At 38.3% G+C, this 27,786-nt stretch overlaps 1 protein-coding gene across 4 annotated transcripts in view; it reads left to right on the forward strand.

Annotated features, from left to right (window-relative positions):
- RNGTT (RNA guanylyltransferase and 5'-phosphatase) overlaps positions 1–27,786 on the forward strand; it is a 213,952-nt gene that overhangs the window by 157,509 nt on the left and 28,657 nt on the right. For all 4 annotated transcript variants that reach the window (XM_080666815.1, XM_080666813.1, XM_080666814.1 and 1 more), the window contains one exon: positions 7,368–7,434. In XM_080666815.1, coding sequence (XP_080522941.1) covers positions 7,368–7,434 — 67 coding nt within the window. The remainder of the gene's footprint in view (positions 1–7,367; positions 7,435–27,786) is intronic.

A 27,786-nucleotide genomic window follows, 5' to 3' on the forward strand; every position in this document is an offset into this window, starting at 1 on the left:
TTTTTTTTTTTTTTTTTTTTTTTCTTAAAGAAGACCCTTTAACATTTCATGTAATATTGGTTTGATGGTGATGAACTTCTTTAGCTTTTTCTTGTCTGGGAAGCTTTTTATATGTCATTCAATTCTAAATGATAGTATAATTGGGTCGAGTAATCTTGGTTGCAGCTCCTTGTTTTTCATCACTTTGAATATTTGTTGCCACTCCCTTCTGGCCTACAAAATTTCTGTTGAGAAATTAGCTGATAGTCTTATGGGAGCTCTTTTTTAGGTAACTAACTGCTTTTCTCGTACTGCTTTTAAGATTTTTTTCTTTGTCTTTAACCTTTTGCATTTTAATGGTGATGTGTCTTGGTGTGGGCCTCTTTGAGTTCATCTTGCTTGGGACTCTTTGCACTTCCTGAAATCGTATGTCTATTTTCTTCACCAAGTTAGGGAAGTTTTCTGTCATGATTTTTTCAAATAGGTTTTAAATTTCTTGCTCTCTCTCTCCTCCTCCTGGCACGCCCATAATGTAAGAATGCTGGTATAGTTGAAGTTGTCCTAGAGCAGTGGTTCTCAACCTTTCTAATGCCGTGACCCTTTAATACAGTTCCTCATGTTGTGGTGACCCCCAACCATAAAATTATTTTCGTTGCTACTTCATAACTGTAATTTTGCTACTGTTATGAATCATAATGTAAATATCTGTGTTTTCCGATGGTCTTAGGCCACCCTGCTAGCGGTTCGCCTAAGGTTGCGACCCACAGGTTGAGAACCGCTAGTAGGGTCGCCTAAGACCATTGGAAAACACAGATATTTACATTACGATTCATTAACAGTAGCAAAATTACAGTTATGAAGTAGCAACGAAAATAATTTTATGGTTGGGGGTCACCACAACATGAGGAACTGTATTAAAGGGTCACGGCATTAGAAAGGTTGAGAATCACTGTCCGAGAGGCTCCTTATACTATTTTCATATGTTTGAATTCTTTTTTCTTTTTGCTGTTCTGATTTTTTTTTTGCTTCCTTATATTCCAAATTGCTGATTTGATTCTCAACTTTATCTCCTCTACTGTTGATTCCTTGTAAATTATTCTTTATTTCTGTTAGTGTATCCTTCATTTCTGACTGGTTGTTTATTACAGTTTCCATGTCCTTTTTTATGCTACTGACATCCTCTCTAAGTTCAACTATTCTTCCCCTAAGTTCACTGAGCATCCTTATAACCAATGTTTTGAACTCTGTATCTAGTAGATTGCTTGTCTCTGTTTTGCTTAGTTCTTTTTCTGGAGCTTTGTTCTGTTCTTTCATTTGGAACATGTTTCTTTATCTCCTCATTTTGGCAACATCCCTCTGTTTGTTTTTATGTATTAGGTAGAGCTGCTATATCCCTGAGGCTTAGGAGAGTGGCCTAATGTAGTAATTGTCCTGTAGAGTCCAGTGGGACAGTCTCCTTGATCAGTTAAGCTGGGCACTACAGTTGCTCGCATTCCTCTGCCCCCATGTGGGCTATGTACACACTCTTGTTGTAGGTGAGCCTTAATTGCTGTTTGCATATAAATTCGAGGGATTTACCCCAGGCTAATCTGCTGCAAGGGCTGCCAGAGACCACTGACCAATATGGAGGATTAGCTGTGCAGAGGTCTACCCCACAGAGCAAGACTTACTTCAGCTGAGTGCTGGTGCCTGCTGACTTCACCTCTTGAGTGTGCTGTTGTGGAGGTGGTTGGGTGGTGTTTTGATGTGGTCTGAATCTGGCTCTGGTACCCCCTGAGAGGTGCAGGTCAAGGTCAACTGCCACCTGTGTTTTGTCTAGGGCCACTGGCTTGAGCTACAAAGTGATCTGCAGATGACTGCTATTTGTGCTGAGCTTAGAAGAGTCCAAGCTACGAACCATGGCCAGCTGCTGCTAGTGCTGGGCCTGGGGCCACTTAGTAAGAGATACAGAGCACACTGAGACCATATGCTCCAGGTGCTGCTGTTTGAGAGATTTTAGGATAATCTGAAAAGCCACTGGAAACAGCGTGGGTGGGCTTGAAATTTTGGTGGGGCAGGATCGCAGGGAATCACCAGGGAATCACCAGGGTGGGGTAGACAGTGAGAATCAGGTTGATGGAGAGTCAAATATGGTGCCTGCCTGTAGGCTATGTGGGGGGAGGGCTCATCAAAGGAACAAATGGCCTTTGCCAGCACTTTTGTCTGGGAGAAAGCTGCCTCGAGTTCTTGCTATCATGTCAGACACTTCAGTTCCTCCCTGTATATCCCTGGTGCCTTTGGAGCTCAGAGGGAGTGAGTCTGAGTAAGTGTCTGCCTTTTAAGTGGAACAGCCTGGGACTCCAGCAGCCCTCTGTCTCACTCAGCCTCCATTCCTACTGGTTTTTACAGCATAAGTTATGGGAACTTCTCCTCCTGGCACTGGAACCCTGGGCTTGGGGCCCTGATGTAGGACTGGGTTCCCTCTCTCCTCAGGGAGAACTTCTGCAGCCAAGATTATCTGCCACATATGGGTGTGTGGGTGTGGGTCTAGCCTGTTCCTCATTTCTACCCCTCTTACTGGTCTCCATGTGGCTTCTTTTTTAATTCCCTAGTTTTACAACTTCCATTCAGCCAGATTTCAGGTGGTTCAGAATGATGATTGTTCTATAGTTTAGTTGTAATTATGATGTGGTTGTGGGAGGAGGCAATACCTTGCTTATCTATGCCACCATCTTGGCTGGAAGTGCTTCCTTCTAGGAATTTTATGGTTTCAGGTCTTACATTCAAGTCTTTAATCCATTTTGAGTTGTTTTTCATGTATGATGTAAGATAGGGTATTCTCTGAATATTGATAGCTCAGCATTTCTTTTTATATACCTTTGCAAAAATGATTCAGCTTTTTATTATTTATGATTCTCCAGTCTTATTTATTTCACTCAATATATATTTCACTTAACCAAACATCATTTCCAGGTAGTTTATTTCTATTGGCACACAGATTATTTAAACATGTTATTGGTGATGGTGGTAGCTTGTTGTTGTTTCTTTTAATAAAAGTTTAGATCATGTGTTATGCTTTCTAGGGTCTAGAAAGCAAAGCAGAATAGAGTAGGCTATGGAAGTTTCTAAGGATACTAAATTCACTCATTAGATTATCCAAGTTTTATCTGAGCCTAAGGCACATGTTGCTTTTATTTACATTGTACTGGAAGTCTCAAAGAATGTAGGTCTTCTCAATAATATGCATTTTCTAAAATTCAGAATGACACTGTTGATCCCATATTGAGTGCATGCATTTTGTCTCCCCCCACCCCCACCCCCTCACCCCTTACAGGTAGATATATTAGATGTAGTCTGCTCTTTGGAGAACTTGCTTTTTGGCTAAAAAGTGTGATTTATGTAAGTCAGTATTCGAGATACCATATTTTTTCAAGGTATTTTGTTGCAGTTAATTTTGAGTTATTTAGCTCATTCTTATTTTTTTAAAGATTCCCTTTTCTTTAATTTTCACTTTGAAATAATTCTAGACTCAATTTCCTTTTAAAGCATTATTTCTATATCTGGTAGAGCGTCAGTTTATGGTGAATGAGGGTCTTTTAAATAATGTTTATTTGATTACATGACAGGTTTTAGTTTTCCTCTATATAAGGAGGTTTTCTGGAAATAATTTTGCAACTTTCTTCCCAGTATAGATACTTGCTTATATTTGTACTTGGGAATTTGAAGCAAAATAAACATTAGTCCTGATAGATTCTCTCCCATCCCTACCCCCCAACTTTTATTACTACTTGCCCAGAATAGCTTCTTTGGTAGCCACACTATAGAAACATTTAATTATAAGCAAATATTTTGGGACTTGTTAGCTTTTGTATAAAGGTTATGTTAATGTTCATGTAACTTAAGGGCAAAACAATTACCTGATACTAAATGAGTCAGTGTTTCCATTTTAACATATTCATATACATACATGCATCTATCAGTGCGGAATTAATGCCTTACTCTGGGCATTTAAAATGTGATTGTTATGTTATACACAAGTACCCTTTTATCATAAAATGGTGCCTATTATTTGACAATAATTATGTATACAATTTGGCAAAATAATTTTTGAAAGGTAAAAACATTTTAAGAAATCTCCCATCTTAAAAATGTGAATTTGTGTTCTCAAAGTATTTTATGCAAGCAGGCTTTTAAATTATGATACATGTTAAAACCCACTCAAATGGTGGTGGTAATATAATCTATGGTGAGGAATAATAGATACATGAATGAGAAAGGGCAGTATTCAAAAAGTGAAATATATATGTGGTATGTAATTGATATCTTATCTAAGAAATTTATTGTTTAGGAAAGGTAGTTATTAGATAGGCAAGTTAGAAGAAGGGGGGCATACTAGTATTTTGGCAAGTTTCCTGAAATGCATATGCATAATAGTAATTAGAAGCATACTGAGTTTTAAATGTCAGCCTACTTTTATTCATTTCTTTTTCTAGCATCTACTTGTATGAACAGTGACTATTCTTACTTCTAAGAGGGGTTTATTAAGGTTTTTGTGAACATTTGTTATATAGGAAATAAATTACCTCTGTTACATTTAACTAACATTAAATTTATGATGCTAGCAATGATTTGTGAAAGATTTAAAGTTTTGTTGGTTGAATTAATTGATCAGTTGATGGCTAAGGAATTCTCCCATTTCACAGGCGAGATTTGGGGACATTTTCTATGCTTTCTACTTGCATCCAGTGAACAAAATGTTTTTTTTTTGTCATGTTTATAATCTTCAGCAACATGCTAAAATGAATTACTAGAAGTATCACTTATATTCTAAACTTAAGTGGTTTTTTGCTAAATTCGTTTAATTTAGATTGTGCTTATCAGCTATTAACCTTCTTTTAGTGGCCGTTAATGCTTTGTAGGCCTTTAAAGAATGTCTGGGAACATAGGTTGTTCACAGGAGACTGAATATCTACATTATTTCATAAAGTCTAAGGTGCTTTGCGAGTGTGCTTTCTTAGTCTTAGTTAGTAAACTGAGTTAGTTGGAGGTAATCACACAGCCACCTTACAACATCACCTGGTGACAATGATTATAAGGTACTATTGAGTATCGTGCATTCTAATTTCAGAGACGTTTAAATATGAATAAAGCATACCTTGGAATTGTTGAAGTCGGGTTTTGAAGTCATTAACTAACTTTAAAAGGACAGCTATGATAATCATGTTTCAAATTTTCTATGATTAGACATATGGTACACTGAGAATTTTCCATTTGATTGTTTTGAGTTTGCAGTTTTTTTTTTTTCACTTTAGATACTATTCAATGTTCCATTTTCAGATTGATGTAATAGAATTTACATTCATCCGAGAGATAATTTTTTTTATCCTATCTAATAAAAGAGTAATATGCAGATTGACCACCACTCCAACACACAAGATGGCTGCCCCTATGTGGTCAAAGATCCTGCCCCCATGTGGACACATGATGGCCACCACAAGATGGCCAGCAGGGGAGGGCAGTTGGGAGGGACCAGGCCTGCAAGGGAGGGCAGTTGGGGGCAATCAAGCCTGTTGGGGAGGGCAGTTAGGGGTGACCTGGCCAGCAGAGGAGGGAAGTTGGGGGTGACTGGGTTTGCAGGGAAGGACAGTTTGGGGGGACCCAGGCCTGCAGGGGAGAGCAGTTGGGGGGTACCAGGCCTGCAGGGGAAGGCAGTTAGGGGCAAACAGGCTGGCAGGGGAGCAGTTAGGCATCAATCAGGCTGGCAGGCAGAAGCGGTTAGGGGCAATCAGGAAGGCAAGCAGGCGAGCAGTTGGGAGCCAGCAGTCCTGGGTTGTGAGAGGGATGTCCACCGGGATCGGGCCTAAACGGGCAGTGAGACATCCCTTGAGGGGTCCCAGATTGGAGAGGGTGTAGGCTGGGCTGAATTTCGTGCACTGGGCCTCTAGTGTAATATAAAAGGCTATTAACTTTCACTATCTAGATTCTGAGATGTATGTTGGCCTAGTTACTTTGGGCAGAGGTATAGGCAATTTTTATTTATTTATTTATGTAGAACAGTGTTAAGTCTAATGTGTACATTTATTCACAATGTCTATTAGGAAAAGATTTGTGATAATAGGTGAAATAAACAGAAGGATATTTAATTATGCTCTTTTCCTACCTTGCACCGTTACTTACACATTCCACAAGCAAAGTTCTAATGACGGTATTTCTTCATTCACAATGTTTTCATGCAGTTTAGAATCATGGACCTCTTTGCAGTGGGAATAGGAAGGGAGGGATGATGCGGGGAAGGTAACCATTTTTTTTTCTAAGCTTTATATAGTTTGATTTTAATTTTCATGTTCATTTATTATTTTTATAAGAAATAAGTACATTTTATAAAATATGACTTCATATTGCTTATATATGGAGATAGGGCATTTGGCATTCTTCATGATCCATTCCAAACTTCCTTTGGATTTTCATCTCCAACTAATTTATCCCTTACTCCAGCCATACTTGTCTACTCTTTGTATTAATTAAATTTTCCACATTCTCAGAACTTTTCTTTATTTCTCCCTCTGCTTTACCCACCCTTTAAAGCCAAGCCCAAATCCCACCTATTTAAATGTTTTCAGTTCCCTCCATAGTAAGTTCCTCTTACTTCACTACTTTGCAGTGGCAAATACCTGTATAAATAGCACTTATTAGAGGCCACCTTTCATTAGGGTTAATTATTTATGTGTCTGGTTTTCCTGTTAGATTTTGGGACCTAATTATTTAGGATTGTATTATATTCTAAAGTGCAAAGTACAGACATACAATGAGTGTGTTCTGAGTTGAACCCTTATGTATTTTTAAATATATGTATTACTTTATTTAATGCTTTCCCAGAGACACTATGTTGTAATTTTTCTAGAATTAGTAATATATTAGAATGTTCTACATTTATGTTTTCATTCTCAACATGTATCCACTATTTTCTGAAGTATAAGAATTATTTCTTGCCCTAGCCAGTTTGGCTCAGTGGATAAAGTGCTGGCCCAAGGCCTGAAGGGTTCTGGGTTCAATTCTGGTCAAGGACACATACTTCCATTGTAGGCTTAATCCCTGGTCCTGGTTGGGGCATGTGTGGGAGGCAACCAATTGATGTGTCTCTCTCACATCGATGTTTCTCTCTGTCTCTCCCCTCCCTTTCATACTCTCTAAAAATCAATGAAAAAGTGTCCTCGGGTGGGGATTTAAAAAAGAATTATTTCTTTGCTGGTTATTATCCCATAGTGCAATAATTGTCCAAAAGACAATAATTGCATAGATATTCATTTTTTTACTCTCTGTTTTATTTTTAATCTATTACATAACTTTGATGATTATGCAACCTTACATTTAAGAGTATTTTTAAAATAATGCATTTTATTTCTTTGTAGGTTGCTTCCTCAGAACGTTGGACTTCTTTATGTTGGAGGTTATGAAAGACCCTTTGCACAAATCAAGGTTTGATTGTTCATTTTCCAGTATACTTTTCCTAGATGTACTTCACTTGTTCAGAACTCACTAAAAATCTGCAAATAACCATCAACATATCAAAAATATTGTTTGTGAACGATGACTTATATTTGCTTTTGCATATCTCTGCTGAAGAAGTAAATCAGTTTTGTAAAGAATTATTTAAATATTTTTGCCCATAGTAGAGTTGATTTTGATGAAAGTACTTCAGTGATTAATTAAGAAGAGTCAAATTTAGAGCCACTGATTAATCTTTTAGATTTATTCCTTTTGCCCTTAAAATTTTGACAGCTTTATTGAGGTAATTAACATACAAAAAAGTGTACATATATAAAGTGTACAATTTGATAAATTTTGACATGCTTACATTTCTGAAATCATCACCCCCAAAGTTTCCCTGTGCCCCTTTAAACTCATTCTCCCTCCCCTGCCTTTCCTTTTTCCCTTTTAGTCCTCAGGTGACCACTGATCTGATTGTGTCATTATAGATTAATGTACATTGTCTAGAATCTATCTCTATATATAAAAGCCTAAGCATCCGGCCAACTGGCTGGTAGCTATGTTGTGCACAGACTACCAGGGGGCAGACGCTCAATGCAGGAGCAGAAACCACAGGCATGGAAACATGGAACAGACTGATGAATTTCAGAGGGAAGGGGGAGGGGGGAGTGCAGGAAGAAATTAACCAAAGGTCTTATATGCGTACTAGAGGCCTGGTGCACGGGGGTACCTTGATCTGGCCTGCTGGGATCGGGCTGAAACCGGCTCTCTGACATCCCCCAAGGGGTCCCAGATTGCGAGAGTGTGCAGGCCAGGCCAAGGCACTCCACTGGTGCATGAATCCGTGCACCAGGCCTCTAGTCTATACTAATAAAAGGGTAATATGCTAATTAGACTGGACATCTTCTGGATGTCCTTCTGGACAAAGCCATGATGGTGGGGGCAAGGCAGAGGCAGTTAGGGGCGATCAGGTCACAGGCAGAGGTGGTTAGGGGCGATCAGGTTGACAGGGGAGCAGTTAGGGGCATCAGGCCAGCAGGCAGAGGCAGTTAGGGGCTGTCAGGAAGGCAGGCAGGCTAGTGGTTAGGAGCCAGCAGTCCCGGATTGTGAGAGAGATATCCCGGATTGGAGAGGGTGCAGGCTGGGCTGAGGGATCCCCCCTCCCATGCTGGGACCCTCCCCCTCCCATGCACGAATTTCGTGCACTGGGCCTCTAGTTTTATATAAGGGAAATCATACAGAATTCTGTGCCCCACTCTTCTTGGCTTATTTCACTCAGCATAATTATTTTGGGATTCATCCTTGTTGTTCCACTTATCAATAATTCAATCCTTTCTATTGCTGAGTAGTATTTTATTATGTGGTTAGTGCACAATCTTTTTATTCTTTCACCTGTTGATGGACACTTGGTTGTTTCTGCTTTTTGGCTATTTAAAATAAAACTACTGTGAAGATTTGTATACAAGTCTCTGTATGGATATATAGTTTCATTTCTCATTGGTAAATACCTAAGATGGGAATGGCTGGGTTATGACAGTTGTATGTTATCTTGCCATTTTAAACTTGCGTTTTGTTTTCTTACTGTTGAGTTTTGAGCATTCTTTGTATCTTGTGGATATAAGTCCTTTATCAGGTATGCAATTTGCATATATTTACTCCCACCAACACCACACTATCTTAATTAATGTAGCTTTATAATAAGTAACGCAGTCAGGTAGTATAAATCCTCCAACTTTGTTCTTCCTCAAAGTTGTTTTGGCTAACGCAGTGGTCGGCAAACTCGTTAGTCAACAGAGCGGCAAACCGCAGCTTGCAAGCCGCTTGTGGCTCGCGAGCCATGGTTTGCCGACCACTGGGCTAACCTATAGGTTCCTTTAATTTCCATGCGAATTTCAGAATCATCTTGTCAATTTTAATAAAAATGCTGGCTAGAATTTTTATTTGGATCATGTTGAATCTATAAATCAGTTTGAGGAGAAATGACATCTTAACAATATATTGAATGTTTTATTTTTCCATTTATTTAGATCTTTACTGTCTCTCAGCAATATGTGTTGTTTCAGTGTATTGGTCTTGCAAATTTTAAAATAAATTTACCTATAAATATTTTATATAAATATTAAAAGTACTTCAGTTTTAATATTTGCATTGCTAGTATATAAAGATGATTAAATTTTGTGTTTACTTTAAATCCTATAGTTTTATTTATGTTTTTTTTTTTCTTTGAGAGGCAGTAGGCATTTATTTGAGATGCAAAAGAACAGAATCTATTGACATAAAAAACATCCAAACCTATAAGAGTTTATACTCCCAGAATGGTAGTTTGCAGGTTTTTTTTAAATTTAATAAATCTTTATTGTTCAGATTATTAAAATTGTTTCTCCTCCCCCCCCCCATAGCTCCCCTCCACCCGGTTCCCACCCCACTCTCTGCCCTTACCTCCCCCCTACTGACCTCATCCATAGGTGTACGATTTTTGTCCAGTCTCTTTCTGCACCCCCCATACCCCTTTCCCCCTGAGAATTATCAGTCCACTCCCTTTCTATGCCCCTGATTCTATTATATTCACCAGTTTATTCTGTTCTTCAGATTTTTAATTCACTTGATTTTTAGGTTCACTTGTTGATATTTATTTGTTGTTCATAATTTTTATCTTTACCTTTTTCTTCTTCTTCCTCTTCTTAAAGAATACCTTTCAGCATTTCATATAATACTGGTTTGGTGTTGATGAACTCCTTTAGCTTTTTCTTATCTGTGAAGCTCTTTATCTGCCCTTCAATTCTGAATGATAGCTTTGCTGGGTAGAGTAATCTTGGTTGTAGGTTCTTGCTATTCATCACTTTGAATATTTCTTGCCACTTCCATCTGGCCTGCATAGTTTCTGTTGAGAAATCAGCTGACAGTCGTATGAGTGCTCCCTTGTAGGTAATTAACTGTTTTTCTCTTGCTGCTTTTAATATTGTCTCTTTGTCTTTTAATTATGATGTGTCTTGGTATGGTCCTCTTTGGATTCCTTTTGTTTGGGGTTCTGTGCGCTTCCTGGACTTGTAAGTCTATTTCTTTGACCAGGTGGGGGAAGTTTTTGGTCATTATTTCTTCAAATAGGTTTTCAGTATCTTGCTCTCTCTCTTCTTCTGGCACCCCCATAATTCTGATGTTGGTACGCTTGAAGTTGTCCCAGAGGCTTCTTACACTATCTTCAACTTTTTGGATTCTTTTTTCTTTTTGCTTTTCCGGTTGAGTGTTTTTTTGCTTCTTTGTATTTCAAATCTTTGACTTGATTCTTGTGTTCCTCTAGTCTGTTTTTGGGTCTCTGTATAATATTTTTTATTTCAGTCAGTGTATGTTTAATTTCTAGTTGGTCCTTTTTCATATCTTCAAGGGTCTTGCTAAGTTTATCGGCCTTTTCTAGGATATTCTTGAAAAGCCTTATAACCGTGGTTTTGAATTCTATATCCAGTCATTTGTTTTCCTCCATTTCTTTCGTTTGTGATCTGTTTCTTTGACGCCGCATTTTCACTGCTTCCCTGAGTTGGTAGGGTAGCTTTGTGTGCTAGGTTTCCTATATGGCCCAGTGGGTCGGCCTCCCCAGTTAACCTGAGGTGGACACTCTTGGTGCAGCCCTTTGTGGACTGTGTGTACAGTCTTGTTGTAATTAAGTCTTGATTGTTGTTGGTATCACTGGGAAGAATTGACCTCCAGGCCAATTGGCTGTGAGGATCAGCTGTGTCTACGCTGGGAGAAGTTCGGTGCTGGAGACAACCTTATAGGATCAGACTTACAAAATTGCAAAAGCCTCTGTGCTCAGCTTGGATGAGGCGAAGTCTCAGGGCGGAGCAGACAGTCTTGGCTTCCCATCAGCCCTGCCCTTGCGCACACGCCTCCAGACCTCTACCTTCCGTGGCTCCCCTGAGTTTCCACCTGACAGTCCAGATTCCCCCTGTAAGAGCGTGGGTCCCCAGGGGCTCTCCTGGAACTGGGGTTCAGTGCAGTGGAATGGGTTCAGTGCAGTCAGGAGCTTCCGTCTCCCTTCCGCTAGGGAAAGCCTGCGGCAACCTCTGCATTCAGTCTTCTCTGCGAGCACTCACGCGCGCATTTGCGCGCCTCCAGACCCCTGCCCGCCACGGCTCCCGACTCTCCGTGTGCCTTTCTCTCTACCTGACAGTCCAGACTCGCCCTGTATGAGCCTGGGTCCATGAGGTATCGCCCGGAACTGGGGTTCATTGCAGTCGGGGGCTTCCTTCCCTCTCCTGCCAGAGAAAGTCAGCCAGGCACTCAGCTGCCCTTCCTCTCTGCGCGCGCCTCCGTACCTCAGCCCTTTGCCGCTCCTCTGATTCTCCGTGAGCTTTTCTCTTTCCTTCTAGTTGTAGAATTTCCACTCAGCCAGCCTTCCTGTGGTTCTGGATGATGTCTGTTCTGTCTTTTAGTTGTAGTTTTGAAATTGTTGTGTGAGGCAGCAGTTTAGGTGCTTACCTATGCCGCCATCTTGGTTTCTCCTTCAATCCTATAGTTTTATTACACTCTATTAGTTCTAGTAGCTTTTTTGTACATTTAATAGGATTTTCTTTTTTTGACATATATATTTTTGTATTGATTTCACAGAGGATGGGAGAGGGAGAGAGAGATAGAAACATCAATGATGAGAGGGAATCATTGATTGGCTGCCTCCTGCATGCCCCTTACTGGGGACTGAGCCCGCAACCCAGGCATGTGTGCTTGACCGGCATTGAACCTGGGACCCTTTAGTCCACAGGCACACACTCTATCCACTGAGCCAAACCAGCTAGGGCCGAAGGATTATCTACATAAGTGATTATGTAATCTAATAAAGATAGTTTTCCTTCTTTTTTTCTGATCTGGATGCCTTTTATTACTTTTCCTTGCATTGTTACACTGGCTAAAACCTACAGTACAGAGTTGAGTAGAAATGATGAGAATAGACATCCTTGTCTTGTTACTGATCTTGGAAAGCATTTAACAGAAAAAAAATTTTTTTTAGTAATGTTAGTTGACGGTTGATCATAGATTTAATCTAGAGTCTAGACCTTCTTGCAAGGAAAAATGATATTATGAATGTTCAAGATAGTTATTTAAAAAAAGGTTTGAGATCATTCTTTTTCTTTGTTGTTATAGCTTTCTGTTAATGTTTTCTGAGTGGCCTATAAAATTTGTATTTTGTTTAGCTTTCTGACTTTTCTTCACATTTGATTTTTGGCTCCATGATCGATCTACTTTTCTCCTATGAATTTGAGATGTGTGAGTTTAAATTTCTTTCCACTGCATTTATTACATATATTTTTTATGGTTTGAAAAAGGAGAATTTTTCAGAATAGGCTGAACCTGAATATTCAGGATACTTAATACTGAGGAGGTTTAGCCACATTGTTGATATTTTTAAATGAAAAATCTTAATAAAAAATCTTAGCTACCATAGCATTAGCACCTCTAAATATCTCCATTAAATCAAAATACTTTCAAAAGCCTATTATCAGGATCTTAAGTTGTGGACTTTCTTAAAATTTTGATTCCTTAATGACATGCATTCATATATACAGTATTTTTCTTCTATTTCTAATATATCTGGAGCATGAGTGAAGTTGTCAGGAGTCTCTTCATAAAGCTCCTTCACTATACTGTTCACCAAATTCCGTGTATAGCCAGGAATCCTGTTAAGTTTCAGCAGGAACATTTTTGAAAGCCCAGTTTTTGTTTTTGTTTTTGTTTTTCATTCCATTGGTTTGGAAAATCCTGTTTTTCCTTATTAGAACTGAAACAACTAAAAAGTGAGAGGTATATCTGATATATTTAGGGAAGGGTAGAATTTGTTCATGTGTGTGTTTTACATGTTTTTCCAAAAACATAGTCTAAGTGTGTGTATGAGGATAATTCGTCCATCACTCATATGATTCATTAACATAACATTTTCTTTATCCAGGCCTTTCCTAACTAGTCTAGTGACAGAGGTCAATCCTTTGTCAACCCTTTTGTTCCTGGATAATCAACTCAATAGAAAATGCCCATCATTTTAGGCCATCTTTTTACTTTGATGTTGCTCTGGGAAAGGTTTCTCTCAGACACTGTGAAAGGATTTCTCCTTATTAATTATTTAAATTCTTTCATAATTCCTATGGTTCTTACGAAAATGCTGTATAGATTCTTACCTAATTAGATATTTATAAGTTAATTGAAGAATAATAAAAAAAATCATAGTTTAAATGCTTTAAGTTAGGCTAGAAATTTAAGGTCCATTTCTTCCCTTGCCTTATACCTGACTTCTTTTAGACATGAAATACCACTATTTGTTAGTATATTAATTTCTCTCTCCTCCCCCCACCCCATTAAACTAAATGTAATGATACTATGTTTTGTGGCAGAGACATGAAACTGCTTTTCTTTTCTTAAGGAATATTGGTTATTGAAATTTTTTCAATAAATCAAGGTAGAAAATTGTTCACTGAAATATTTAGGAAAAGGAATTCTCATGCATTAACACACAGGACTAAGAATGAGTGGCTTGGTGTTAGAGGTTCTGTTTGTTAAAAAGACATGTTACAATTGTATTTTTAAAAAGGAATCCAGTTTATAAAGATTGGGAAAAGAAAAACAAAAAGGATAACAGATATTTGGACAAATGTTAAATGAGTTTATAAATTTGCTATAGCATGATAGTAGGTATTTGTACTATTAGTATATAGTATGAGTCATTATAATCACTCTGCAGACATATATATATAAATATCCTTCCATTATTGTCCATCTTTTAGTTTAAGTTTTCTGTCAAAACCCTAGATAAAGATACAAGTATGTACAAACACGGAACTTCATTATAGCTTCAGACTAGTACATCTTTATGCTAGTTTCAGGTTTCATTACTTTTAGTTAAGTGATTCTAACTTACCTTTTATCTCTCAACATCTCCTATAAGTCATCTGGAAGGTTCTTTTTTAAAATAAACTCAGTCCTTTTATATATACCTTTCACCCAAGGCAGTAACTACTCTCAGATCATTCATCTCTTTGAAAATCCCAGGAATTTACACAGACACGCACTTTTATTTAAAATTTCAGAGAGTTCATAGATCCCACTGAAGGGCATTTAAGGACCCCGATTTAAGAACCCTAAAAAGTAAATAAAATGTTTTCTCAAACTTTACTGTTAACCATAAGGGTATTGAAAACATAAATTTTAAGTTGTTAGGGCAAATTTATCATCTGAAAAAAACCTGATTTTGAACATGCAGAGTATTCTTATTTTGTCCTAAAATATAATAAACTAAATAAAGCATAGTCATCTATGCTAATAAAAGGGAAATATGCTAATTAGACCAGGTCAACCGGACATCTTCCGGTCATCCAGTCCTCCTTCCAGACAAAGCCACGGTGGCAGGGGTTGAGGCAGAGGCAGTTAGGGGTGATCAGGCCAGCAGGGGAGCAGCTAGGGGCAATCAGGCTGGCAGGGGAGAGCAGTTAGGGCGATCGGGCAGGCAGGGGAGGGCAGTTAAGGGTGATCAGGCAGGCAGGCAGAAGGGTTAAGGGTGATCAGGCAGGTGGGCAGAGTGGTTAGGGGTGATCAGGCAGGGAGAGGAGAGCAGTTAGGACGATTGGGCAGGCAGGGGAGGACAGTTAGGAGTGATCAGGCTGGCAGGGGAGGGTGGTTAGGGGCGGTCAGGCCAGCAGAGGAGGGCGGTTAGGGGTGATCAGGCCGGCAGGCAGAGGGGTTAGGGGTGATTAGGCAGGCAGGCAGAAGGGTTAGGGGTGATCAGGCAGGTGGGCAGAGTGGTTAGGGGCGATCAGGCAGGCAGGCAGGCAGGTGAGAGGAGAGGAGCCAGCAGTTCCAGATTGCGAGAGGGGTATCTGACTATCCGCAGGGATTGGGCCTAAACTGGCAGTCAGACATCCCCTGAAGGGTCCCGTATTGGAGAGGGTTAAGGCCAGGCTAAGGAACCCTCCCCACCTCCCACCCCTCCATGCATGAATTTCATGCACCGGGCCTCTAGTTTTATAATAAGTTGTAATATAGGGTAAGAAAGGAATTGTCACACACACACACACACACACACACACACACACAGCTAGTGTTGTGCTATAAATGAAGCAGGTTTCACCCTCATTCACTTCTTTCAACTTTATTGAGATATTGATTCTAACTGTACTGGGCTGTATGTGACTTAGGCTTTTCTTAAGATATATGATTTATTATACCTTTATATGCAATCTGAAATTCAAAAGGGAAGTTTTGATTAAAATAACATTTTACTTAATTCCTATTTCAAGCTGTCAGAAGTTTTTCAGAAGTCCCTAAGTTTGGAGGGGGTTTGTTTCTGCCTATCTTTGAATAATACCTTTATCTTAATTGTGTGTGTGTGTGTAATATTATTTATGGTTTATTTTTAAAGATATGTTCAAGTTTAAACAATAGTTTACAGTTTAGATCCGCTTTTCTATGTTGTTTTCTAGAACATTTCACAGTCTAGTAAAAATATTAATGTTATTCTCATAGGTTTCTAGTCCTGAAGGCTTCACTTAGCAGCCAAAATTCATAAAACCAAGAGGGATTGAAGCCTGTCAACATCACTTTTAATCAACTCAAGGGTTGTTATGAACAGTCTCAAGGCCACAGGGCTGTCCTCCCCGCAGGGCTTGGTATTAGTTGCCTCTTCCAGTTCTGACAGCCGAAGAAGTGTGTGAGACTGCAAGGCTGAGTCAGACAGTTTCCACTTTGACACTGCAGAACAGCTAAGAAATGTTTTCTGTATTTTAACTATAAATTCTACACAGCTACCATATGTGAAAAGTAAGGAATATAACCATTATTCTGAGGCAGTTATTTTTTAATCAACATAGTAGTTTCCCCTTATCCATGGGGGATATGTTCTAAGACCCCTAGCGGATGTCAGAAAATATGGATAACATCAAACCCTGTATTTACTACTAGAGGCCCGGTGCACAAAATTCGTGCACTGGGTGTGGGGGGGTGTGTGTGTGTCCCTTAGCCCGGCCTGCACCCTCTCGCAGTCCAGGACTTCTTGGGGGATGTCCACCTGCTGGCTTAGGCCCAATCCCCCCTGGGCCTAAGCCGGCACTCAGACATCCCTCTCGGAGTCTGGGGCTCTTGCAGTCCAGGACCCCTCACTCCTTACTGCCCGCCTGCCCCAGAGGTGGGAGAAGCTCCCGCCACCGCCACTGCACTCACCAATTGTGAGCCCAGCTTTTGACTGAGCAGGAGGAGGGGAAAGCCACTCAATGAGAAGCTGGCTTGCCGATCCTTAGCGCTTGCCCCGCCCCCCGCCCACTGGTCATTCAGGAAGGTCATTCTAGCCTCAGCCCTCGCAGCCCCAGCTTCACCTGGAAGGTCATCCATGTTCGGCTCTCCAGTCTAATTAGCATATTAGCTCTATATTATATAGGATGTTTTTTCCTATACATGCATGCAAATGATAAAATTTAACTTCTAAATCAGATACAGTAAGAGATTAACAATAACTAATAAAAATAGAACAGTTATAACAATCCTCCTATATAATAAAAACCTAATATGCTAAGTGTCTGGTTGTCTAATCGTCCAGTCATTCGGTCAACCAATCAAAGTGTAATCTACACTAATAAAAGAGAAACATGCAAATTAACCATCACTCCGCTATGCCCACCAGCCAATCAGGAGGAAATATGCAAATTAGAAGGAGAAAGATGGCAACTGCCCAGCTGCTCCAGGCGCGAAGTGGCCGGATGGGGCAGGACACCTGCTATGAGAGGGAAGGCGGGGGGCGAAGGGATCTACAGGAGCAGCACTCTGGCCACAGTGAAGACAAAGATGAAGATGGCAGAGTCCAGCTGGAGTCTGCAGCAAAGCAGTGAAGACAAAGATGGCAGACTCTGGCTGAGTCTGCAGCGAAGACGAAGACTGCAGACTCCGGCCTGAATCTGCAGTGAAGATGGCAGACTCCAGCCGGAGTCTGCAGTGAAAATGAAGGTAGTAGACTCTGGCCGGAGCCTGCAGCAAAGACGAAGAAGGCAGACTCTGGCTGGAGCAAAGGCCTGGGTCCCGGGTGCCGGAGGAAAACCGGTGCTGGAAGCCAAGGGAAGGAAAGCCTATTGCACGAATCTCTTCATGCAACAGGCCTCTAGTATGCTAATAATATGCTAAGGCCGCTCAACTGCTCGTTATGACATGCACTGACCACCAGGGGGCAGATGCTCCGACCAGTAGGTTAGCTTGCTGCTGGGGTCTGGCTGATTGGGACTCAGCGAGATGGACTGGACACACCCTGGAGCCCTCCCATAGTCCCTCCCCAGCTGGCCAACTTCCTGCGTCCCTCCCTGGCCCCAATCGTACACCAGTGGTGTCCCTCTGCCTGGCCTGCGCCCTCTCGCAATCTGGGACTCCTTGGGGGATGTCGGAGAGCCAGTTTCAGCCTGGTCCCACAGGCCAGGCTGAGGGATCCACTGGTGCACAAATTCATGCACTGGGCCTCTAGTATACTGTAATAAAAGTTATGTGAATGTGGTCTCTCTCAAAATATCTTATTATTCTGTCCTCACCTTTCTTCTTCTTGAGAAGATGTGAGATGAAAATGCCTATGTGAGGGTAACTTGAATATGAGCAGTGATTGTCTGATAACTGAGATGCCTATTAAGTGACTACTGAGCAGGTAGTGTATACAGAGTAGATATGCTGGACAAGGGATGGATATCGTGTCCTGGGCAGGACATAGTGGGAAGTTGCAAGATTTCATCATGCTACTCAGAATGGCTTACAATTTAAAACTTATAAGTTGTTTTTTTTCTGGAATTTTCTATTTAATATTTTTGTACTGGAGTTGACTGAGGGTAACGAACCATGGGAAAACAAAACTGCACATAAGAGAGACTACTGTGCGGTTGAGTTATTCCCTGCCCCAGAGCCTGGTTCTGTCTGATGAGAGCCTGGGTGCCATTAGTCTCAGTGTCATACAGTAAGCTTCCTGAGCTTGAAGTTTTAAAAATCTCTTTATAGCCAAGGAAATACGATTGATATTTTTATTCGTATGCATATGTAATAGATGTAAAGAAATCATGATCTCTTCTTTATTTTTAATTTCATATTGGAAAAATCATCAAATCATCCCTCAGACTTTTTTCAAGTAAAAAGGAGTTAGAATATTTTTCCTTTAAGGTATATTGAACTTAGATGGTTATTTATTACTTAAAAATATTTTTGAGATAACTAATAATTTATTCAGTTTTATTTTTTTTATCCTCTCCCAAGGTTATGTTTTGGTTTTGTTTTTTAGAGAGAGAGGAAAGGGGGGTGTGTGTGTGGGGGGGAGAGAGAGAGAGAGAGAGAGAGAAGGAGAGAGAGAGAGAGAGAGAGAGAGAGAGAGAGAGAGGTCAGTTGCCTCTCTTATGCACCCCAACCGGGACTGAACCTGCAACCTTCTGGTATACAGGATGACGCTCCAACCAACTAAGCCACCCTGCCAGGACTTATTCAATTTTAATTTTTGGGTAAATTAAATTTAAAGATAAACTATTTATTTGAGTTCCATCTATTATGAAAGACTGAGAAAAGGGAAAACTGGCTTGTTTTGTTAATGATTTTTAGAAAATATGTGGCTTATTAGGTCAACACTTTTTTACTAAAATAAATTATATAACATTCATATTTTAAATCTCTAAAATATCTGAAGTATTTCATTAGATGAAGATGCAGTTCCCTAGAACTTAGTATTCTAGTTTAGTGGCTTACAAACTTTTGACCATGACCTGTAGGACTGTAAGAAATGTTTTTCCATTGCAATCTAGTACATATATATTTACACACACAAAATGTAAAACCAAAGGCTTAGAATAAATGTGATGCGATAGCTGTATTTTCTATTCTGTTCTGTTTATTTGTCAGTTAGTTTGGTTTTTAAATGCTAGTCTCAACCCACTGGATTAACTTCTGTCTTGGAAAATGGGTCACGACTCAAGAGTTTGGCAGACACTGCTCCCGGGTAGGACTTGTCCTGCCATATGCTCTGGCAGGAGAATGCCATATTCACGCAGCCCAGATGATAGTGGAAGCTTTCCTGCTCCTGAGCTGATGATAGCCCTTGAAGTGGCTTTGGAGCGGAAGAAAATGATGAAATGTCATAGTTCCTGGGAAGAGGGAGGAGGAAAGTACAGGAAAATATAAATGAGAAACAAATTAAGATGTTTTATAGAGCCCCCCAAAAATGTTTTCTGTTTCAAAAAATCCCAATTCTTAAGAACAGAAGGGAGCCTTCCACGCCTACTCTGTCTTCCAAATGATTCTTTGTATTTTGAAGCTAGAGAAATAAAGGTAAGATCTCCTCCCTTAAATGAAAAAAAATAGAAAGAAATAGAAATGAGTGAGAAGTTGAGAGAAAGCAATAGAATCAGATCTTGATTTGTGTGACATATCCTATGGCTAAGTTTTCTGTAGTACTATAAAGTAAGAGGCAAATTTTCAGTATCTCATATTGCAGTGATAAGGGCGGATGTTGTTATCCTTTTGTTGAATACAGATTCATAAAGCAAAAGAAATTAAAAAACAACAACAAAACAAGCCCAAGTGGAAGCTTGCTTCTGTGCAATAGCTATTAAGTTTCTGACATCTTTTTATCCCGCACACTTGCTGACAGAGTGCTTCAAAGTTCCTTGGGCTCTTAGGAGAGCCCATATTGTAACTTGAATGCACTGTTTACAAGTCATATAGTAATTGCAGACGAGGGTTCCAAAAGTATTCTGGAGTAGTGGTTCTCCTGCCATTTTTACCAAGTTGCTTTTGGCAGTATTAATGTCAAAATTGAGTAACACTTGAAGCCTATAGTCACATATGTTTCAGTTTCATTATTCGTATCTTCACGTCCTTAGGAAACTTTTCTACAAGATTATAAGCTTCGTAGAGGCTGAGCTGTGTCTTATGCACTGCCTGAGAGATAAAAGCACTAAACATTTAACATTATTGTTGAAGAATGCCTAGAAAAGCAAGTGGTATTTTTAAATTGAGGTGTAATTGACATATAACATTATATTAATTGCAAGTGTACTACAACATGATTTGATATCTATATACATTATGAAATGATCATCACAATAAGTCTAGTTAACATCTGTCACATTACGTAGTTACAAAAAATATTTTTTCTTGTGATGGGAACTTTTAAGGTGTACTCTCAGCAACATTCAAATATGTAAATACAGTATTATTAAGTATAGTCACCATACTGTACATTACATCCCCATGACTTTTTGTTTAATTGATTTTGAGAGAGAGAGAGAGAGAGAGAGACATCGATTTGTTGTTCTGTTATTTATGCATTCTTGTATGTGTCCTGACTGGGGATGGAACCTGCAACCTTGGCATATCTGGACTATACTCTAACCAACTGAGCTACCCAGCCAGGGCATGGCTTGTGTGTTTTTTTTATATAATTGGAAGTTTGTATCATGTGACCCTCCCACACGCACACCCATTTTACCACTCCCCACCCCATCTCTACCAATCTGTTCTTTTATATCTCTGAGTTTTTTTTTTTTTTTTAAGTCATTAAGTATTTACCATGAAGTTCATCAAAGCATTAAAAACTCTGGTTCTAGTTACATACAGATTTATAAGGTAGGAAATATACTACCTTAAAACTTTATTTTCTAATCTCTCTTACATCTTGAGTTGGAATATCTTTGAGGCAGTATAAATTAATTTTATTTTCTAATTTAAGATTGTGGTTGTAAATTATTAAGATGAGTAACTTTATTTGCAATGTAGATTTTGTGAATACATTATTCTGAGAACATTTTAATTATAGTCCTCAAATTAATTTTCAATTAACAAAGTTAGCATTTTACTTAGCTGAAAATTCCAATAGCTTTCAATTTCTCTTGATCTAGACACTTTATTGAAAAATATTAAAAATTACTTTAGCATATTCTAGTTTTTTAAGAAACTAGGTTTATATCAAGCAGAGTTCTTATTAAACATGGTTTGAAAAGAAAAAAGAATAAACAGTTATTTTTTTGTAATTTTGTAATGTTCTCAAAAAAGAAGATGGTGTCATACCTACTTAGGTATTTATAATGCAATGACCTTTCTATGTTAGTGAAAGGAAGTAATATCCCATTGTGTTTTTCCTACCAATATTTTACTTCTAAAAAGAAGTGGTTCTCTGACTTGAATTTCAAAGGTACTGATAACCATGCAAATATAAAAGATCATATCTAAAATGATTATTGCTGAGGTCATATTTCCGACAAATAATGCCACAATTTCTGATTTAGATTTATATTAGACACCTAGAAGTTATATATTTTATTTTATTCCCACAGAAGGAGAAAAATAATTTCTCCAGTAAATAGTCAGTTATGAAGAAATATTCACTTGTCATCTTGGCTAATAATGTTTCAATAATGACATTTGAGATCATTTGACTATCCAGACTAGATTGCAATATTTTAGAATCAGATTTGACTTTCCAAGTCTTAGTTAATAAAAGCGGTTATCTAGTGAAAAATTCATTTAATACAAAACTTTTTTTTTTTTGGTTAAAGGAGACTGAGAATTTGAAAAGCAAATAATAAAAAATATTTAAATTTAATGTATCCCTATTGTATAATAATTTTTTTATTTTTATCATCAAATGTTACAAGCACATTGATATCGCTTTGGATATTTCATATTTTTTTCTTCTTTATAAGTATTTGACAACTTTCTAACATAAAAAAAGAAAACAGGATAATTTGTTTAAAACCAAAAGTGTGAACATTTATAGTTAGTAATGTTATCAAATAGAAAGATATAATAGCCAGTAAGTCAGGCACTGTTCTAATTAATTTTTTTAAAATATATTTTATTGATATTTTACAGAGAGGAAGGGAGAGCTAGAAACATCAATGAGAGAGAAACATCGATCAGCTGCCTCCTGCACACCTCCCACTGGGGATGTGCCCGCAACCAAGGTACATGCCCTTGACCGGAATCGAACCCGGGACCCTTCAGTCCACAGGCCGACGCTCTATCCACTGAGCCAAACCGGTTTCGGCTGTTCTAATTAATTTTTAAACAACGTATAAAGTGTAGGTGCCCTTCACATTTTCCAGCTTAACAGATCAGGAAGGCATATAAGACTGAGTGGCAAACCCAAGGTCTACTGCCAAAAGATACGTAGTACATTGCTTCCTATGATGTAGTATTGTGGAGTATACTATTTAGTGTATACTAGTTACTATTTGTGTTGCATTTTTATCCTGTGCAGTATGTTTTTATAGTCCTTAAAGCCCTTCTGAGTTTTGCTTGCACAATAGGCCAAAATTATCCCTATAGTTAAAACACTGACTGGGCTAAATGACTTGGCCAAAGGAAATGTGGTTCCACCACAAGAATTAAGATAGTGGCTGTGGTTTGTTTATATAAAAAGAGATGGCAGTATAAAGAGCTCAAGTTATAATCTCACCTCTGCTACTATTTAGTCATTGTTGCGTATTTATGTTAATCAGTTGTTAATAGCAAGAGCTGAGAGTTCTTGTATTGGGAACATTTGTGAATCTCTGAGATATTAAAAGGCTTCTAATTACAACCAAAAACAGAAAGTTTCCTTTCTGTTCCCAGAGCATCTGTTTTGAAGTTTATTGTGTCATATATTTCTCCTCAGCCATTGGAAGGGACCAATCGTACTTGTAGTTTTTCTCTTGCACTAAATGCTTATTTTACATTTATTACTTCTTAATATCCAAGGGATTTGTGTGAAAGTATTATATGGTTATTAATTTGAAACAGTCTCTAGAAATCTACTTTATTTCTTAAAGAAAGAACCAGCTGGTAGAAAATCAGGTATATAAACAAATCAGCTGAACATCTTGAGTGCTCTGATTAGCTCAGAAAGAAAAAGTTAATATCTTATTTGCAATATATATATATTTTTCAACCAGGTGTGGCAGTTTTGCTAGGTATAGTGAAAAACAGATTCTTATTTTCTGGCTCAAAGTTGAGTAAGCTTTATGAGCATATCTGGAATTAAAACACAATGTTTTTTAAGATCAGTGTATTTGGCATTTTGCTGACACAGGGCTGATTTTAGCTGAAAAAGAATATCAGAATTGCAAAAAGAAGAAACAGATGTGTTTTTAAGATTCAGGATGAGTAGGTTAGTTGCATAGCACAAGGATGATTGGATGATGAAAAAGGCAGTGACAGAATAAGCAAGGTGTTCTCAGGATGGTTATGGCTTAGCAAAAGCATGAATGAAATAAGGCAACTTGCACATGATTCAGGTCATTGGATGTCACAACATGGGAGATTTCTAGAGTGGAATGAAGCCACACAAGGAAAAGATAGGAATTGTGTTGATGAGGATAAGCTATTGTTTTTACTAGCCTGAATGGCTTATTAAATCAATAAAATCATGAAAAATTATAGTTTGGGAGAACAAAAGTAAAGACAAATCTATTCTTTTGAAGTCATGCATTCTTGGCAGAGTTTCAGATGGCCTTAAAAGATCCACCTTCCTTGAAGCCAGGTTTCTGCTTCAGTTTTTGTTCTGTTCTGTCGACAAGGACAGTTAACATCCACCTCTTCTGTAGACTTGAGGTAGATAGATCCACAGCAGTTTCCTCCTCAAAACCTTCCACTCCTTGATTGTCTTTATTTTAGGCATCTTGACACTCTAGCATAAATCCAGTCTCCTATTTATGGCCTTCAGAACCTTTCATAGGTTTTGTAAGTTTGCCATACATGAGTTGTTAGTGTTTGTTTGTTTGTTTGTTTGTTTTTTTCATTTTTAAATGATCACCAATAGTGGCTTCCTATTGCCCACCGTAGCAAATGTAAATTCCTTCCATCAGCCTTTCCATCCCACTGTACCCTTATTTCCCCTACTCTCACTCCTCTTTAATGTATAGAATTCTCTCTCTCTCTCTCTCTCTCTCTCTCTCTCTCTCTCTCTCTCTCTCTCTCTCTCTCTCTCCCCCCCCCCTCTCCCTCTCCTTCTCCCTCCCCCTCCCACCCTCCCTTCTCTTATCTCTAAAAAAAAAAAAAATCAATAAACATATCCTCAGGTGAGGATTTAAAAAAAAAAGAGAAACATCAAAAATTTAGGTCAGAATCAAATTTGACATAAAGAACAGACATTTTCTTAATAATTCACATCAACATTTCACACGACTCCTTTAGGCCCCAGCTAAAGAAACGAATCATAGTGGTCACTGACATGGACAATAACTAAAGGGTCCTAGATTCCTAAATTCATAGCTGGCATGTAGTAAATTATTTTTATATCTTCTTTATATTATTTAAAGTATTTTGAAGAGAAACCAAAATGTAGAACTAATGGAAAAATAGTTCAAATTAATGTTTCTATTTTTTTCTGACATTTTGTTGCTGTTGAAGTTGAGCTATTATTTGTGACAGGAAGTGAATGCACTAGAGAATCTTTCTTAATATGGCTAGTTACATCTTCAATCTGACAGTCCAAGTCATGAAAGAGCCTGCCTTCCTTTTGTTTTCTCCTCCTCTTCCTCCTCCTCCCCCTCCTCCTCCTCCTCCTCCTCCTTTTGTATATTCTTGAGAAGTTAAGATTAAGCCTATTTTTTGCAGAATTGTGTTCTGGATTAGAAAACAACAGATTGATTGGTTCAAGTTTGTTCAATAGAGATTTTTATTGTGAGAAAGAAATCAGTTCATTACACCCTTTTCCCCACTGAAGGTGATAACTACCCTTTGTTGTTTCATTCACAGCTTCTTCGGGGAGTTATCTTCAAAATTGTGACTTTAAAAACATAGTATCAGGAGTCTATTGTTGAGTTAAAAGTAAATATAATTATTAATAATTAATAAATAAATATAAAAACCTAGCTGCTATAGTGTACCATTATCGTTAAACATTCCTTTCAGTATTTCTGCTTGGTAATATGGAAGCAGAAACCTGACCTTTAGTGATATACCACCCAATAATAGAATTTGCAGATTTCTGGTTTGACATGTATTATATTATTTAGATGAGAAAACTGAGACACAGAGAGGCTAACAGCCAATAATTGATACATTTGGAATTGGACCCCAGGTGTTTTGACTCTTTAAGTCCACTCTCTTTGTTCGTACAACACTATTTTGTATAAATATTGCTGACTTAAAATTTTCATTCAAGAATGTTGATCACATATTTCAAGGGATCAGACCATACAACAATGCATGGAAAAACAAACAAACAACTTCTATAGATGTACAAGACAGTTAAAAACTTCGGTTGTCCCAAATCATAATTATTTAATAAAATATTTCCCATGTATCTTTTTAAAGCAAGCATTTATGTTAATGTTTTTCCTTTGATATATTGGAAGTATTCCTACCATCTTAAAGTGCTCTGTAACATATATAACTTTTATTTTGAGTATCGTATTGGGCTATTTGCCTATGCTTTAATAAAGTACAGCCTTAGAAATTGTTAATGTCTCTTAGGCTAGTTACTGCCTCAGAAAGTGGCCTAAGATTACTATGCTTTTGGGATGGTGATTTGCTATCAGCTGTCATTTTTCAAAGTCAAAGTCTGGCAATTTCTTTCTTGCTGCTTTTTTTTTTTTCTGTCAGTAACTTAAGAAGTGCCAACATTTATAGAGAAAGTCAGGTAACTAAACATTTTAAAGCAAGAGTCTCAATTTATACCCAATTATATATATCCATAAGCTTTGACCAGTGGGTCCAAAGGTGTTGCTACATCCTTCAAGAAAAATACAGTACTTTAATTCACTGACATTGCTTCCTATTTTTTCTCTTTTTTACATGTCTTTCTTTTTTTTTAAATGAGCAGGTGCTAATTCTTCAGTGTTTTCCTTAAGGCAGTGCTACACCAGTGACAGTGTTTTTATTTGTTGAAAGGGCCTTCATATTAAACCTATATTTCTTTTAATTGCAAACATTGGTCTTGTGATTCTAAATATTTGAATGTGTTTCTGCTTATGGTCTAGGTATGTGTGACTGCATCCCAAAAAGCAAAAAGCATCAGCAGTTATGCTCAGAAAGAATGTTTTTTTCATTTGCAGTGGGTTTTTTTCTTCTGGGAGCCTGCTGCCTTTACTCAAGGTCTCATTTTCTTTACTGTGGCAGTGGCTGATGTATGTCTCTGTCACTCCTACTCACAGACATACCAAATGATGTAAAACAGCGTTGAAACTAAAATTTAACTTGCACTTGCATATCTTTAAGTTTCTTGAGCAAAATGACTGAACCTGCTCTGCTTTCTGTCTGTCAGTCAGTGCCTTACAGCAGTTTTCACCTTTGTGTACTGTCGCAGTACAGTGTGGTTTATAATCTTTTAAGTTAATCTGCAAATTTAACTAGGCTTAGCTCCGCCTCTACAACACAGAGTTATCTCTAATGTTTGAGTGTTTATGGTGTATAATCATGCTGGCAGTGTACTGCGGTCTCACCAGAGTCATCTTCAAGAAACACACTGTAGATTTAATATGAGCTGGGAGCTCTTCTGCCTAACTAGAAACTTGCTAGTGGCAGATTCCAGGCACCCTAATAAAAGCAATATATTATTATTCAGATGAAACTCTTGAGTGGTTTCATCTATCTTACAATTAATGAGGACCCTTTTCTGAATTTTTATTTTGGGGGTTTACAACTTAAATATGACATTGAGTTCTCCTGAATACACAAATAATATGTGTTCAGAAATGGGTCAGCCATAATGTCAAAGTTGTGTCGTGGTTACTTATAACTGTGGAATAGTTGTCTATAGATGATTCTCAAATCTTTATCTCTAATCCTCATTTTTCTCTTAAATCTGTTTTGCATTTTCAAATTACTGGGCAATTACATTGACTTTTTCAGTATCATTTCAGATTCATTCATTTCTGTTATTTATTTCTTAAATGAACATTTAATGAATACCTGCCATGTGTTATGCATCATTCAGTCATTAAAATTATATTCTTTAAGCCCCCATCATGTGCCAAGTACTTTGATAGGGACTAGAATTAGAGTAGTGAATAGACTGAGATAGTCCCTGCCTTCCTGGGGCTTATTGTATAATGTACAATTCTGCTGGTTGAATAAGTTCAGGAGTGATGGCTGTAATGATAGGGAAAATGAGTTATTTGGATGGAGAGCAAGGGTAGCTAGCCTTGTTTAATGGGTCAAGGAAGACCTTCCTAATGAAGTCACTTATTTCTTAGGCCAAGTCACTTACTTCTTTGGCCAAGAAGTGAAGGGCATGAAGGAGTTAGAGTCAGGGCAAGCTATTTGTTCTCTGTGTCCTCAGTTTCCTCATTTGTAAAGTGGAGATACCAAGAGAAAGTAATAGGAAATTAGCTAATGCATTTGAAATCCTTAGAACAGTGCTTGGCCCTGAGTGTGGCTGCT

This window comes from Plecotus auritus (assembly GCF_963455305.1).
Source record: "Plecotus auritus genome assembly, chromosome: 4".
In the NCBI taxonomy this organism is placed as follows: Eukaryota; Metazoa; Chordata; class Mammalia; order Chiroptera; family Vespertilionidae; genus Plecotus; species Plecotus auritus.